At 43.7% G+C, this 13598-nt stretch overlaps 1 protein-coding gene across 4 annotated transcripts in view; it reads left to right on the top strand.

Moving 5' to 3' along the window:
• LOC129650163 (guanine nucleotide-binding protein G(q) subunit alpha) overlaps positions 1-13598 on the top strand; it is a 318833-nt gene that overhangs the window by 295585 nt on the left and 9650 nt on the right. For all 4 annotated transcript variants that reach the window (XM_055578369.1, XM_055578370.1, XM_055578371.1 and 1 more), the window contains exon 6: positions 12103-12256. In XM_055578369.1, coding sequence (XP_055434344.1) covers positions 12103-12256 — 154 coding nt within the window. The remainder of the gene's footprint in view (positions 1-12102; positions 12257-13598) is intronic.

Raw genomic sequence — 13598 nt, 5'->3', positions numbered from 1 at the left:
TGCTCTGGTCTGCACGAATTCATTGCACAAGGGCCTGCCTGCTCTGTGACCTCATCTCTGCTAGAAACCTTAGACCTGGAGGTCACAGGCAAATGTGCTGTGTTTCTTTGCTTCTCTAAACATCCCGTGCAGGTAGAAGACATCGGTTCATGCACGGGTAGAAATTATACTATTAAAACCTTCAGGACCTGTCTTCAAGCCTAAAGAGTTTGCCAAATTTGATCTCCAATAATCACTTGCAAATATTTGCAAAGACTAAGAAAATTACAGAGGAAATGATATCTGTCTGGCCAAGTTTAGTATCTTTATTATTTCTCTTCCTGTTGTCAATTTGGATAGCAGAAGTGGGATGGCTAGGGAGCTGTCCTTAATTATTTCTCATTCCAAATGCTCCACTTACATATTAATCAGTTGTTTTCTTGGTTTACTCTGGGGTTGAGAGTTGTCGGGCTGCACACCTACAAGTCCAGTATTTGCCAGTCCCAAGAATTAGGCAACAGCCCTGAGCCAGCAACAGAGACATCTTAATGGTTTCATAGATGGGGGATCTTACACATCTGAAGTTCAGGGGCCCTGCAGCGAAACCCCACTGTGGTGGCAGACAGCAGGCGGGACAAAGCAGCAGTCTTCTCTACCCAAGGGTGGAGGGAGGCTAACCATTACAAGGGGAATTGACATCAGGTTGGCTCATCAGTTACCAGGGAAAGCAGATGGGTGTGCCCTTCTCTGGAGGCCCTTTGATAAACTATCACAGTGGAGATGTTCTGATCCACAGATTAGAACAATCACTAGCTGAGGCTTAGGGGCAAGTATGTTTAGGTTCTGTGATTAAGAGGGAAGGTCAGTCATGTGAGTAGCGTGTCCTTCAAGCAGGGACTGGTCAAGCAGGGGATGTACAGAGAGCAAGAGAACAATCATTTTGGATGGACCAATTATATAAGTATTAACCATTTATAGAGATTTTGAAGATACTCCCCCTTAACATGTGGAGAATCTTAGGAAGAAACTGACTAAGCATTTGGCAGAAACTTGGATGATTTTTCCAGTTTTTTATAAATCAGATGTATCTGGACTTGAAACCATGGATAGATTAACTTTGTGCAATTTCAGGAAATAGATTTTACTGGATTTATAGTTTGGCTAAAGATTTGAGGTCAGCGATCACCTTACTAGGAGGTTCTTACATAGCAATTTTGCCAAGTCTGATAGTACACTATAGAAAACTGCTGTGTGCTGGGGTCACAGCTGAGCGCTTTGCATGCAGCATTCCATTCTGTCCTCCCAAACCTGGGAGATACGAGGAAACTGAGGTGCAGTCACTTGCCCAAAGTCACAAGAGTCATGTTTCAAACCAAGGGAGCTCACAGTCCTGGCCCTTCCCACTCCCACCTTCCCCCAGCAACAGGAGCTCAGCCCAGGTGTTTTGAATGTGCGTTGATGTCAGCTCGGACACATATCAATGAGATCCTACTGGAGATACAAAGTACATCAAGCTTTTTCCTAAATAATCAAGGAAAGAAAGAGATGCAGACCCGGCTTGCAAATTTTTTTTTTCATAAAGGCTTTGGAGTTCCTGTCTTTTGAGTTGGTACATTTATTTACCCAGTTGACATATGTAAATGAAATCAATACCTGAGAGTGTGTTCCTAAGTCCTTGTTAAGGATGTGAGTTTTTCAAAGTATTCAGTGTTGGATAAACTACAAATGATAATGATTGATTCAAATTTGATATTATTATGAATCATTACATTAAAAGTCAACTAGTCTTTGCTCTTTTAAAATAATAACCTTTAATAGAGTAATTTATGAGGTATTCTTTGATAAATTGTGACAGAAGAAATAGTGAAGCTTGTCATGGCAGTAAGAGTGAAGAGTGGTATTTAAAATGCATATCCTAATAATCCTGTATCCTATATCCTAATAATCTCCTTTCCTGATCACTTTCAGAAGCAGAAATGATGCTAATAAAACTGGTACCTTGTGGAATGTACCTTGGCAGCACATTTTTCATCATGCACAGTATATAGAAGCAGCCTTACAAACAGCTAGGCGTTAAAATTGAGCGTGATTGTATGACCAGCAGATGTCTTAACTTGTAACTGAAGAATATTTAAGGCATGATAAAATGTGTATCTTTCCCTTTGGCTAAATAGTCTGTTACTTTACCAAAATGCCCACGTAACCACTCTGTCCATGTATCTGGACCTCACTTATTTAAATCAAGTGTGTCACTTGGCCTTTTTTAGAAGAAAGCTCAGGAAATGCACAATAACTGAATTGTGAACACAAGTTATAAGCAAAGAATCACAGGCCCTTGACCCAAGTTCTGGCATCAGTTAGTCCATTTGTGGATCACTCAGATCGTCTGCATCTCTGAGCCCTGAAAAGCTGCATCCCTTTGTGTCTGGGGTGCATCCTACCTCAGAGAGCAGCTGAGAACAACTCCTAGATGACTGTAAGGCCCTCAGTGGTGATTGAGCAGTCTTCACGCTTATTTCTTGTGTCTAGTTAAAGGCTATGTTCGAGACCTAACGGAGAATATAAATAAATAAGGCTCTGATATGAGGGGGAAATAGCGACAGGGAGAGGCTGGCAGGTGGGTGACTTGGATCATAGAAATGAATGAGGGTCTCATTTAAATTGTATTCTTTGCAAAGTGTGAGAACTTGTGTTTACTGGCAAAGTAATGACTTGCAAAAGTTAGGAAAACTGATGTTCAGATCTCTGGTTTAATGCTGGTTCTTGCTGGAGGGAAGTACCACCTTGGCAGAGTGCCAACCCATGCTGTCATTGGCAGCAGGACTACAAGGGCTAGAGACATGAACTAGTGTCCCTTGAGGCCCGTTGATAATTTTTTGTGCAGGAGTTTTGGGCAAAGTCATAGCCTGAAGAAAGCCAACTTCCTGTAGGGGTCTTGGGCCACGTCCACAGGATCTGGCCTTTTTCTTGATAGGAGGGAGGTTTGTACGAGAGCCAAAAGGAAGGAAGGCAGAGGCTGCTTACCTCCAGGCAGGTAATTGTGTCTCTCTCTGCAAGCCACACTGGAGATGTCTGATAGAGCTTCCTGTTGGCCTCTGCTCCCTGCCAGCCCTGGAGACAGGCAGGCAGTGGGAGCCAGCAGCTTCTTTCATGACTGGCGGGGGCAGGAGTGCATACATTCTTCATGGGGCCCAGTGTGTTTATGCCTCCCAGCCCCCACTGTAAAATGTAAAGGAAGAGGAATTGTTTCACAGTCTCAACATGGAAAATTTTCTTACTTGATACCTAAGTTGCAGAGATCAGAATGCCACAAAATGTTTTACACAGAATCATCACAGGTCCCTCCAGTCGGTCCTGGATTTCAATTCCCTTTTGCTTTTGCTCTTCTTTTTTCCTCATACTCTCTCCATCTCTCAAGAGTCAACTCAGAACTACATTGCTTTTAAGCCTTCCCCACTCAAACCTTTCCTGCGTATGTGACCCCAGCCTCTTTTTAACCACTCTTAGGGGCTCATCCATAGACCTGTGCTTCCCTGGTGGCTCAGTGGTAAAGAACTTGCCTACCAGTGCAGGAGACACGGGTTTGATCCCTCCTGGGTTGGGAAGATCCCCTGGAGGAGAAAACAGCAACCCACATCAATATTCTTGCCTGGAAAATTCCTTGCATAGAGGAGCCTAGTGGACTACAGTCCATGGGGTCACAAAGCCGGACACCACTGAGCACACATGCAGATGCAGGTGGCAGATAACATTAGTTCCAGGTGTACAGCATAGTGACCCAGTGTTTGTATATATTGCAAAATGATCACCACAATAAGTCTAGATAACATCCATCACCTCACAGTTTTAATTTCTTTTCTTGTGATGAGGACTTTTAAGATCTACGTCTTAGCAGCTTACAAATATATAATACAGTCTTGTTAACTGTAGTCATCATGCTGTATATTACATCCCCAGGACTGACTTATTTTATAATTGGAAGTTTGTACCTTTTAACTACCTTTACCTGTTTCACCCATCTTCTGCCTCCCTACCTCTGGTAACCAATCTGTTCTCTGTATCTATACTTGTTTTTACTTTTTATTTGTTTAAGTTAGTTAGTTTGGGCTGTGCTGGGTCTTTGTTGCTGCACACAGACTCTCTCTAGTCGTGGCAAGCAGGAGCTGCTCTAGTCGCAGTGCTCTGGCTTCTCGTTGCTGCGGCCTCTCGTATGTGGAATCCTCCTAGACAATGCACGTCTCCTAAACTGGCAGGTGAGTTCTTTGTCCCTGAGCCACCAGGGAAGCCCCTATTTTTAAGAATCAACATAAATGAGATTATATGGTATGTCTTTCTCTGTCTGATTTATTCCACTTAGCATAATACCCTCAAGGTTCATCTATTTTGTTGTAAATGGCATGATTTTCTTTTTTATGGCTGAATAATATTCCATTACATGTATATGTATGTGTGCATGTGTTATATATATTATACATATACACATTGTAAGGAACTGACATGTGTATATATTAACTGTGCTATATATGCATATATATACATTATACATAAATAATTATGCATATACATGTATATATATTATACATATATGAGTTTTCTTGATCCATTCATCTGCTGATGATGCAGTTTGCTTCCATGTCTTAGCTAGTGTAAATAATGTTGCAGTGAACATGGGTGTGTAGATATCTTTTCAAGTTAGTGTTTTTATTTCCTTCAGATACATACCCAAAAGTGGAATTGCTAGATCATATAATAGTTCTGTTTTTCATTTTTTGAGGAACTTCCTTACTGTTTTCCATAGCAGCTGCACCACTTTAATAGTTCTACCAACTGTCCACAAGGCTTCCCTTTCCTCCAATCCTCGCTCCTACTTTTTTTTTTTTTTTTTTTGTCTTTTTGATGCTAACCATTCTGACAGGCGTGAGGTGATACCTCACAGTATTTAGATTTGCATTTCGCTGATGATTAGTGTTGTTGAGCATCTTTTCACGTAGTTACTATTGGCCATCTGTATGTCTTCTTTGGAAAAACATCTCTTCAGATCCTCTGCCTATGTTTTAACCACAATTTGTGTTTTTGCTGTTGGATTTGTGTGAGAATTGTGAGAATCAATATGGGATGTTAAGGATTAGAGTTGTGAGACCCCCTCAACAATAGCCTGAACCAGTCCTTTTCTGATGATCTTGGTTCCACCATTCTGCTTGTGATTTACACGATGGGGAGCAGGGAGCCTCTCCTTCAGCCCAGGCCAGAGATCAAGATAGAGATTAGCACTCCACCTCTTCACTGATTACAGGCTTGGGAGGAGCAACTCACCTGATCAGTGTTGTCTTAAGTCTGTTTCAGCTTAGGTAACAAAACACCATAGACCAGGTGGCTTATAAATGACAGGTATATGTTTCTCACAGCCCTGGGGCTGGGAGGATCAAGCCTTGGGCAGTTTCAGCATCTGGTGAGCGCCTGCCTCCTGGTTCATAGATGGCCATCCTCTTGCTGTGTCCTCACATAGCAGAAGGTGTGAGGTCTCTTTTAAAAACGGCGTTAATCCCAGTTACCTCCTGATGGCCTAGCTTTTGAAAACTTACATTGGGGGGTAAGGATTTCACCATATGTACGTCAGAGTGACAGAGTTAACAGCAAATGGTCTGGGCAAGACTGACATTTCTGTGGCCATGTTTACTTGAGGCAGGGTGACTGCGTGGAGACCACTCAACCCACTGTGCTCACTCTCGGGCAGACTGTCCTCGGCCTCTGTGACCCTTTGCTTTTTCCATGTTTCTAAGGGTGGGGACTCAGTCAGTTCAGTCGCTCAGTTGTGTCTGACTGTTTGCAACTCCATGGACTGCAGCATGCCAGGCTTCCCTTCCCCCAGCTTCACCAACTCCCAGAGTTTGCTCAGACTTGTGGGTGGGGACTAGGTAGGCCCATTGATCTCTGCTCCCTCTGTTCCATCTCTCTCACCAGGCCACCCTTCATTGCTTTCCGTTCAGGAGAAGCGGTATATGGGGTCAACAACAAGTCAGAAACCTCCTTGGGCCTCAAGTATAAGCAGTCCCACCTGGTTAATAAAGAGCCTTAGTGTTTGGAACAGAGTAAAAACCTTAATTGACATCCTCTTTGAATTGACTGGTTTTAACCCCAAGAGGAGGAGCATACGATTGCACCACTTCCCTGAGACTGCAGGAGAAGGCGGTGGCAATCCACTCTAGTACTCTTGCCTGGAAAATCCCATGGGCGGAGGAGACTGGTAGGCTGCAGTCCATGGGGTCGCACAGAGAGACACGACTGAGCAACTTCACTTTCACTTTTCACTTTCATGCATTGGAGAAGGCAATCACAACTCACTCCAGTGTTCTTGCCTGGAGAATCCCAGGGACGGAGGAGCCTGGTGGGCTGCCCTCTGTGGGGTCGCACAGAGTCAGACACGACTGAAGCGACTTAGCAGCAGCAGCAGCCTGAGACTCCTTTTAAACTTGTCTTCAGAGGTGAACAGATCCTCACATGTATGACTGATAAATTCAGTGTCTCATATGTTGTTATTTTGTTCTCTTAAAATAACAACTCCAGGCCCTAGAGAATTACTAAAAAGCAAGTGACACCAGTCTCCTGGGACACACCATTCCCCCACAGACTTGAGTTTTTACTGAGCAGAGTGGATTGTGCCTCCCTCTCTGCACAGTCCATCACCTTGCAAGACGTCATAAAAACCTGATGTTAGTCTCATTTAGGATTTAGTCTGGGGGCTTTGAGCAGGAGTATATCGATTTGTAAACATTCCCCTGGGGGATAAAAGTATTAGAAATTCTCACTGTGGAGTGAAAAACAACTTACACGGCATAAAGTAAGAATCATAATTCAGTTCAGTCGCTCAGTCGTGTCCGACTCTTTGCGACCCCATGAACCGCAGCACACCAGGCCTCCCTGTCTATCACCAACTCCTGGAGTCCACCCAAACCCATGTCCATTGAGTCATTGATGCCATCCAACCATCGCATCCTCTGTCATCCCCTTCTCCTCCTGCCCTCAATCTTTTCCAGCATCAGGGTCTTTTCAGATGAGTCAGCTCTTCACATCAGGTGGCCAAAGTATTGGAGTTTCAGCTTCAACATCAGTCCTTCCAATGAACACCCAGGACTGATATGCTTTAGGATGGACTGGTTGGATCTCCTTGCAGTCCAAGGGACTCTCAAGAGTCTTCTCCAACACTACAGTCAAAAGCATCAATTCTTCGGTGCTCAGCTTTCATTATAGTCCAACTCTCACATCCATACATGACCACAGGAAAAACCATAGCCCTAACTAGATAGACGTTTGTTGGCAAAGTAATGTCTCTGCTTTTGAATATGCCATCTAGGTTGGTCGTAACTTTCCTTCCAAGGAGTAAGCGTCTTTTAATTTCATGGCTGCAGTCACCATCTGCAGTGATTTTGGAGCCCAGAAAAATAAAGTCAGCCACTATTTCCACCGTTTCCCCATCTACCTGCCATGAAGTGATGGGACTGGATGCCATGATCTTAGTTTTCTGAATGTTGAACTTTAAGCCAACTTTTTCACTCTCCTCTTTCACTTTCATCAAGAGGCTCTTTAGTTCCTCTTCACTTTCTGCCATAAGGGTGGTGTCATCTGCATATCTGAGGTTATTGATATTTCTCCCAAGCAGTCTTGATTCCAGCTTCTGCTTCCTCCAGCCCAGCGTTTCTCATGATGAATCTTAATTGGGAGAGACAAAAAGCAGGAAGCCAGCACGGTTAGATTTTCATCGCACAACTCAGGCACTGGGCTGGATGTGTGACTAGCACTTCTTATCATGAAAACAGGACAGGGCGTCATATTTCTCGCCGTGGTCCCTAGCTCAGCAAGCTCTCTGCACCTTCCACCTCCAAGTGCATGCTGTATGTCAGCAGCATCAGCCTCACCTCCAAGCTTATTAGAAATGCAGGCTCCTGGGTCCCACCCCAAGCTGAGTCACAGCCCGTGTCCCCAGGTGATTCATAACACATGCTAATTTGGAGAAGCCCACCTCCATCACAGTGCTTCCCAAAGTTAACCCTACATCAGAATCCCCTGGAGGGCCTGCTAAAAATGTAGATCCCTAGGGCTCACCCCCTAAGATTGAGGGCGGTTTTTGGTTGTTGTTGTTGTTGTTGTTTTGGCAGTGCTGCACAGCGTTCAAGATCATAGCTCCCTGATCAGGGATTGAAGCCATGCCCACTGCATTGGAGGCATGGAGTCTCAACCACTGAATCACCAGGCAAGTCCCTGAGATTGAATTTGGTAGATCTGGTTGGAGGTATATGGGTGCTAATGCTGCTGATCAGCCACCCACTTTGCTGCTCTTTAGCTTTCCCCTGAGTGAGAAGCTCCTGCCGAGGCCACACAGCATTTGCCAAGTTGGAAAACAGCCTAGAGCAACCCCAGACTGCAGACACTGACAAAGCTTCAATGGGACCAGGCCAGTCAGCAGGCTCACCTCCACCGTGGCCCCGGCTGCAGCAGCCCTGGGCACAGAGGGATAGGCACCGCCACAAGACATCTCAAGGACCCAGGGCTAGGCATAGTCCACTGTCTCCACTGTGTCCTAGTATGAGGCCCCCTTACAGTAGACCCCCCATCTGGAGCTTGGGGGATCCAGTTCTGATTTGAAACTTAATCATAGAGACTTCAGGTGCCTCCTTGTTCGTGAACTCAAAGTCAGGACCACTCCTCTCCCCTTTCTAGTCTCTACCCCGGGTCTAACCACTTACCGTTAGACTTCAATCTAAAAAAGGTCCCAGTTGGGCCCTCCCCTGGGGACCCCATCATACCCCTTCTGGAGAGTGCTAATCACAGTGATAAGCCTTTCAGATGGAGGCTACCTGGTTGAGGCCAAGGTGTACATACCCGCTCTTTAGACATGGCTTCTCTGAAGGCCACAGTATGATTTTCTGGAATTGCTACAACTGTAAATAAGAAAAAAAGTTAATTCTTCCATCAGGGATGTCACTATCTAATTAACCGTCTTTAGATCCTTTAATTCTTTCCGTTTTATTAGGGCCTTTGCTTTCCTTCAGTCATGAAATTTTCAACCTGTAAAATCTCAGGCTACAAGAGATCATTTCTCAGTGAATATTGTTTCCAGGCTTAAAATTTTGTTACTGGTGATGACAATCAGTAAAAGGCATATAGATTGTAAAAATTCTGTTTTTAAAGGCTGTTCATATTATTTATATTAAATATGTGCTGCGAAATAAACACTGTCCCTTGAAGTAACCCATCCCTCCATATTTAATTAGCTAATGGTAGGCACAAAGTGTAAAGGTAAAGAGATTGTGATGCCACAAACTTGGCCTCTGTGCACCAGAGTCGAGTCGAATCTCAGAGACAGTTTTGAATGAAACAGAAAAGAACAGCTTTATTGCTTTTCCAGGCAAAGGGGGCCACAGGGGACTCGTGCCCTCAGGACAGTGTGTCCTTACCCAGGGGGCTTGGTGAGCAGTTTTATAGCAGTGTTCAGGGTGGGATTGCTGGTGAGGACCAGGGTGTGTGCAAGACCTGCACTCCTTGCATCTGGCCTCAGGTGGTCTCCTGATAAGCTTCTATGATTCTGGGGGTTATCCCATCTGTGACCTGTTCTCTGCAATGAAGCGTGTTTCGTCTAGTAATTAATATCTTTCATTTGTTGGGGGTTTTAGTTCTGCAGACAAGCTCAAAGGTATTGTTATGTGTATTCCTTGAGGCGGAACCATGACCCTGTTCTGAGGCTGTATCCCTCACTTCCCTAATTAGCAGCTGTTTGCCCTTTGAAACTCAGGGAAGGCTGAAGCCTGTTTCCTACAAACAAGAAATGGGAGACAGAGGAAGGCTTGCATGATCAGGAGCCCACAGCATTCTGCTCAATTTCGATTGGTGGTGATGGACTTCGTCAGGTTTGGTAAAGGTCTCCTTTTGAACAGTAGGCCTTTTCAGCTTGATTTGAATTGGAACACTTTACAGAAGAAAAGAGCAAGACATATTCAGGATATAGGAAATCGCTTGGTGAGCTTAACTTCCCAGAACTTTTTCTGGAACAGCAGTCAAAGGGTAATGCAGAAGAGTGTAGTTGGCCTCTATAATGCTGAACTGTGAAACTCAGGACACATTCTACATCGGGAAGGTAAAAGCTGAGCAGAATGTGTTAACAGCTTGAACCATTAGTCTTCAAGATCATCCTTCAAACATCTTTCATTCACTTCCTTTTAGAAATTTGAGAATGAAATGGATCCAGCTATATCAATCAAAAGCATTAGTTTTTTTTTTTATTTTATATTGAACTAGAGTTAACAATATTGTGTTAACAGTTTCAGGTGTACAGCAAAGTGGTTCAGTGATAAATAGCATTCTTTTTCAAAGTCTGTGAGCCTGTTTCTGTTTTGTAAATGAGTTCATTTGCATCATTTTTGGGGGGATTCTGCGTATAAATAATATATTGTTTTTCTCTGAGAAGTATTTTAGATATAATAAGATCCAGAAAAAAAAACAGTTCAAACTAGCTTAAAAACTAAAGAGTACTTAATTCGTTGATGTTACTAAAAAATGCAGAAGCATCACCAGGTTTTGGCATGGTTTGACCAAGAAGTTAAAACCTAGTTTCTTTTTCTTCCTGTTTCAAAATGGTTGCTGGAAGCTCAAGGCTACACGATGCTTCTTCCACTTTTTTCATGAAAGCTGGTTCTCTGTTCCAAAGCTCTTGGCAAAAATCCTGGAGTTTAACTGGACTGGTTGAGCAGCTTGGCTACACTGGTAACCAAAAAACAAGGGAAGCAGTAGTCCAAGTGACAGGAACCTGGATTCAGAGCCCAGCCCTGAATCACCCCAGGTACAAGGAGAATAGGATTATTTGTTTAGTTGCCAAGTCATGTCTGACTCTTTGTGACCCTATGGACTGTAGCCTGCCAGGCTCCTCTGTCCATGGGATTCTTCAGGGAAGAATACTGGAGTGGGTTGCCATTTCCTTCTCCAAGGGATCTTCCTGACCCAGGGATTGAACCCACTTTTTGAATAGGATCCTCTGGCTTAAGCCATTAAGCCACCTGTTAGTAGACATGGGCTCAATCCTCAGCAGGCTTTTCCATTGCCCCAGACTTGGTCATAACACATAGATCCAAGACAGGGGGATGGAGAGTGTTCTCTGTTGTCTGAGAAAATGCAGGCCCAAGGAGGATCCTCCAAATCTGCCGCTTTGGTCTGTGACCAAGGGCGGGAATGATTTAGAAGCAAATGTGTCTGTAGAAGGAAGAGTTGGTGAATAGATGTGGGCTAAGCGAGGAGGCTGTCTAGCTTTTGGCTGGTGAGTGATCACCCGAGTCAGAAGTACCCTTGAAACATCTTCATTTGTAAGAGCAGGCTGACTAATTCCTTAAGAATTAGGTTTTCTGTTACCTAGACTGACTTGATAGATAGCTTCAGTTGAAAACACTGAAGGTGGTGAGCAATATTACATTTGTATCTCCAACTAATTACTATGTATAGGTCCACAGTTGTGTATGAAAATTATAGTGAAACTTAGGGAGACAGGGTGTTCTGATAAATAGGAAATGTGTGATCTAAAAATATTTTTCCATGTGTTTTTCTAATCAGGGAATGTGTGTGTGTGTGTATGTGTGTATGTAAAAAATAATACTTCTAAAAAATATTGATGCACTTTGGGCAAAGAATAAAGTAACTTTGTTTTGACTGTTATGTAATAGAACTAATTGTGAAGTCCCTAGTACATATAGGTTAAGAAATGCAAAATGAAGCCTGGTACTTAGTTTTTGATACAGATCTTAAGTATTTGGCCATGAATGAATAGTTCTTGGTGGGCATTTGTGACAGTGTGCCAGGTACAACTTGATTCTCTAGGCTTTGATGATTCTTTTTCTACCTTAAAAGTTCTATCAGTGGATATTTATTATTATTATTCTCTTCTGCTCATCAGCCTGAGAGTTTGCCTAATGAAAAGAGCTGCTGAGCCTTTTGCATGTAAATCCTGATGCCATGGAAGCTCAGCCCAAGGCCATAGAAATTGAATGCATACCGAAGATGGGTTGGACTTACAAAGCAAACAGTTCCCAGGCTGAGTGATCATGTAATTCACGCCTTGTTTTTCTGCTGATTTTTTTTTTTCAGAACCGAATGGAGGAAAGCAAAGCACTCTTTAGAACAATTATCACGTATCCCTGGTTCCAGAACTCCTCAGTTATTCTGTTCTTAAACAAGAAAGATCTTCTAGAGGAGAAAATTATGTATTCCCACCTAGTTGACTATTTCCCGGAATACGATGGTAAGTCTTCACTCTTCAGCCAGCGCGTTAGCCAGGGAAACATCCCACCTCCTGAGACCAGGGCCAGAGCTGACACACTCCCGTACTCCATCAGTGCCTCAGAAGCCCACGTGTTGATGGAGTATGAATCATTGTTTGTCCTGTCTTTTAATGACCTGAAATGTTTCACTTACCAACAGTGATGAAAGTTACACTTACTTCAAAATACATAAGAAGCTTTCTTTTATATCAGAGGAGGGAACCATCCCCTAGTTTTGACTATGTATCAACCATTATAGTTCCCTCTTGAGTTCCCTTTCATTTGGTAACAGTCTGCCTCTCCTTCTCTCTGGAGAGAAAACAGAATTTTGTGGTCAAGAGCCCATGGTCTGAAGTCCATCTGTCAGCTTCAAATCCCAGTTCTGATACTTCCTATTTGTAAACCTTGATCAAGTAACTGAATTGCTCTGGGCTTTAGAACCAAACTTTTGTTTTGTTGACTGTAATAGATAACATAAGTGTGAGATTTCAGCATGATGCCTAACACAGATATTTTCTTCCTGAGAGAAGGCACCCATCTTTTAAGCTCTGCCTGTAGCACCCACTTTGGGACCCCTGTCTATGTACTTTGCATTATTTACTTCCTTCTTATAACAGATCTTGCCTCCTCAACTAGACTGAAATCCTGGATGACTGAGCACAACACCCAGCCCCTTCTGAGAAATATTACTTGCTGACAGATTGGTAACAAAATGCATCCATACCAGCCACTGTGAAACAGGTGAAAGAGTCCCAGCCACTGCCCTGTAAGACTTGCCTGCAGGGTGCACACTCAGCTCCCCACACATGCTCGAGTCTAGATTAGGAGTGGCTAACTGTGGGCTTCCTAGGTGGCTCAGGGGTAAAGAGTCTACCTGCCAAGCAGGAGACTCAGCTCTGATCCCTGGTCAGGAAGATCCCTGGAGAAGGAAATGGCAACCCACTCCAGGATTCTTGCCTGGGAAAGCCCATGAACAGAGGAGCCTGATGGGGTCGCAAAAGAGTCAGACATGACTGAATGACTAAACAACTATGGCCTGTTGCCTCTTTTTATAAGTAAAATTTTACTGAAACAGCCACACCCACTCATTTATATGCTGTCTGGCTGCTTTTATGCTACAGCAGCAGAACTAAGTGGTTGTGATAGAGCTCAAGTGGCCCAGAAGCTCAAAATATTTACTCTGTGGTCCTTAAACAGAGAAAGCTTGCCAAACCCAGATCTAAGTGAATAGCATGTAAGAGGACAAACTTTGAATGTCGCACAGTACTGCACCAGCTCAGCCACTTACCGGCGGTGGGGCCTCAGTCACGTTTAAGTATTCAG

Source organism: Bubalus kerabau, chromosome 4 (assembly GCF_029407905.1).
Source record: "Bubalus kerabau isolate K-KA32 ecotype Philippines breed swamp buffalo chromosome 4, PCC_UOA_SB_1v2, whole genome shotgun sequence".
Lineage (NCBI taxonomy): Eukaryota > Metazoa > Chordata > Mammalia > Artiodactyla > Bovidae > Bubalus > Bubalus kerabau.
Note: the sequence above shows the minus strand (reverse complement) of the source record. Positions and strands in the feature narration are given on the sequence as shown.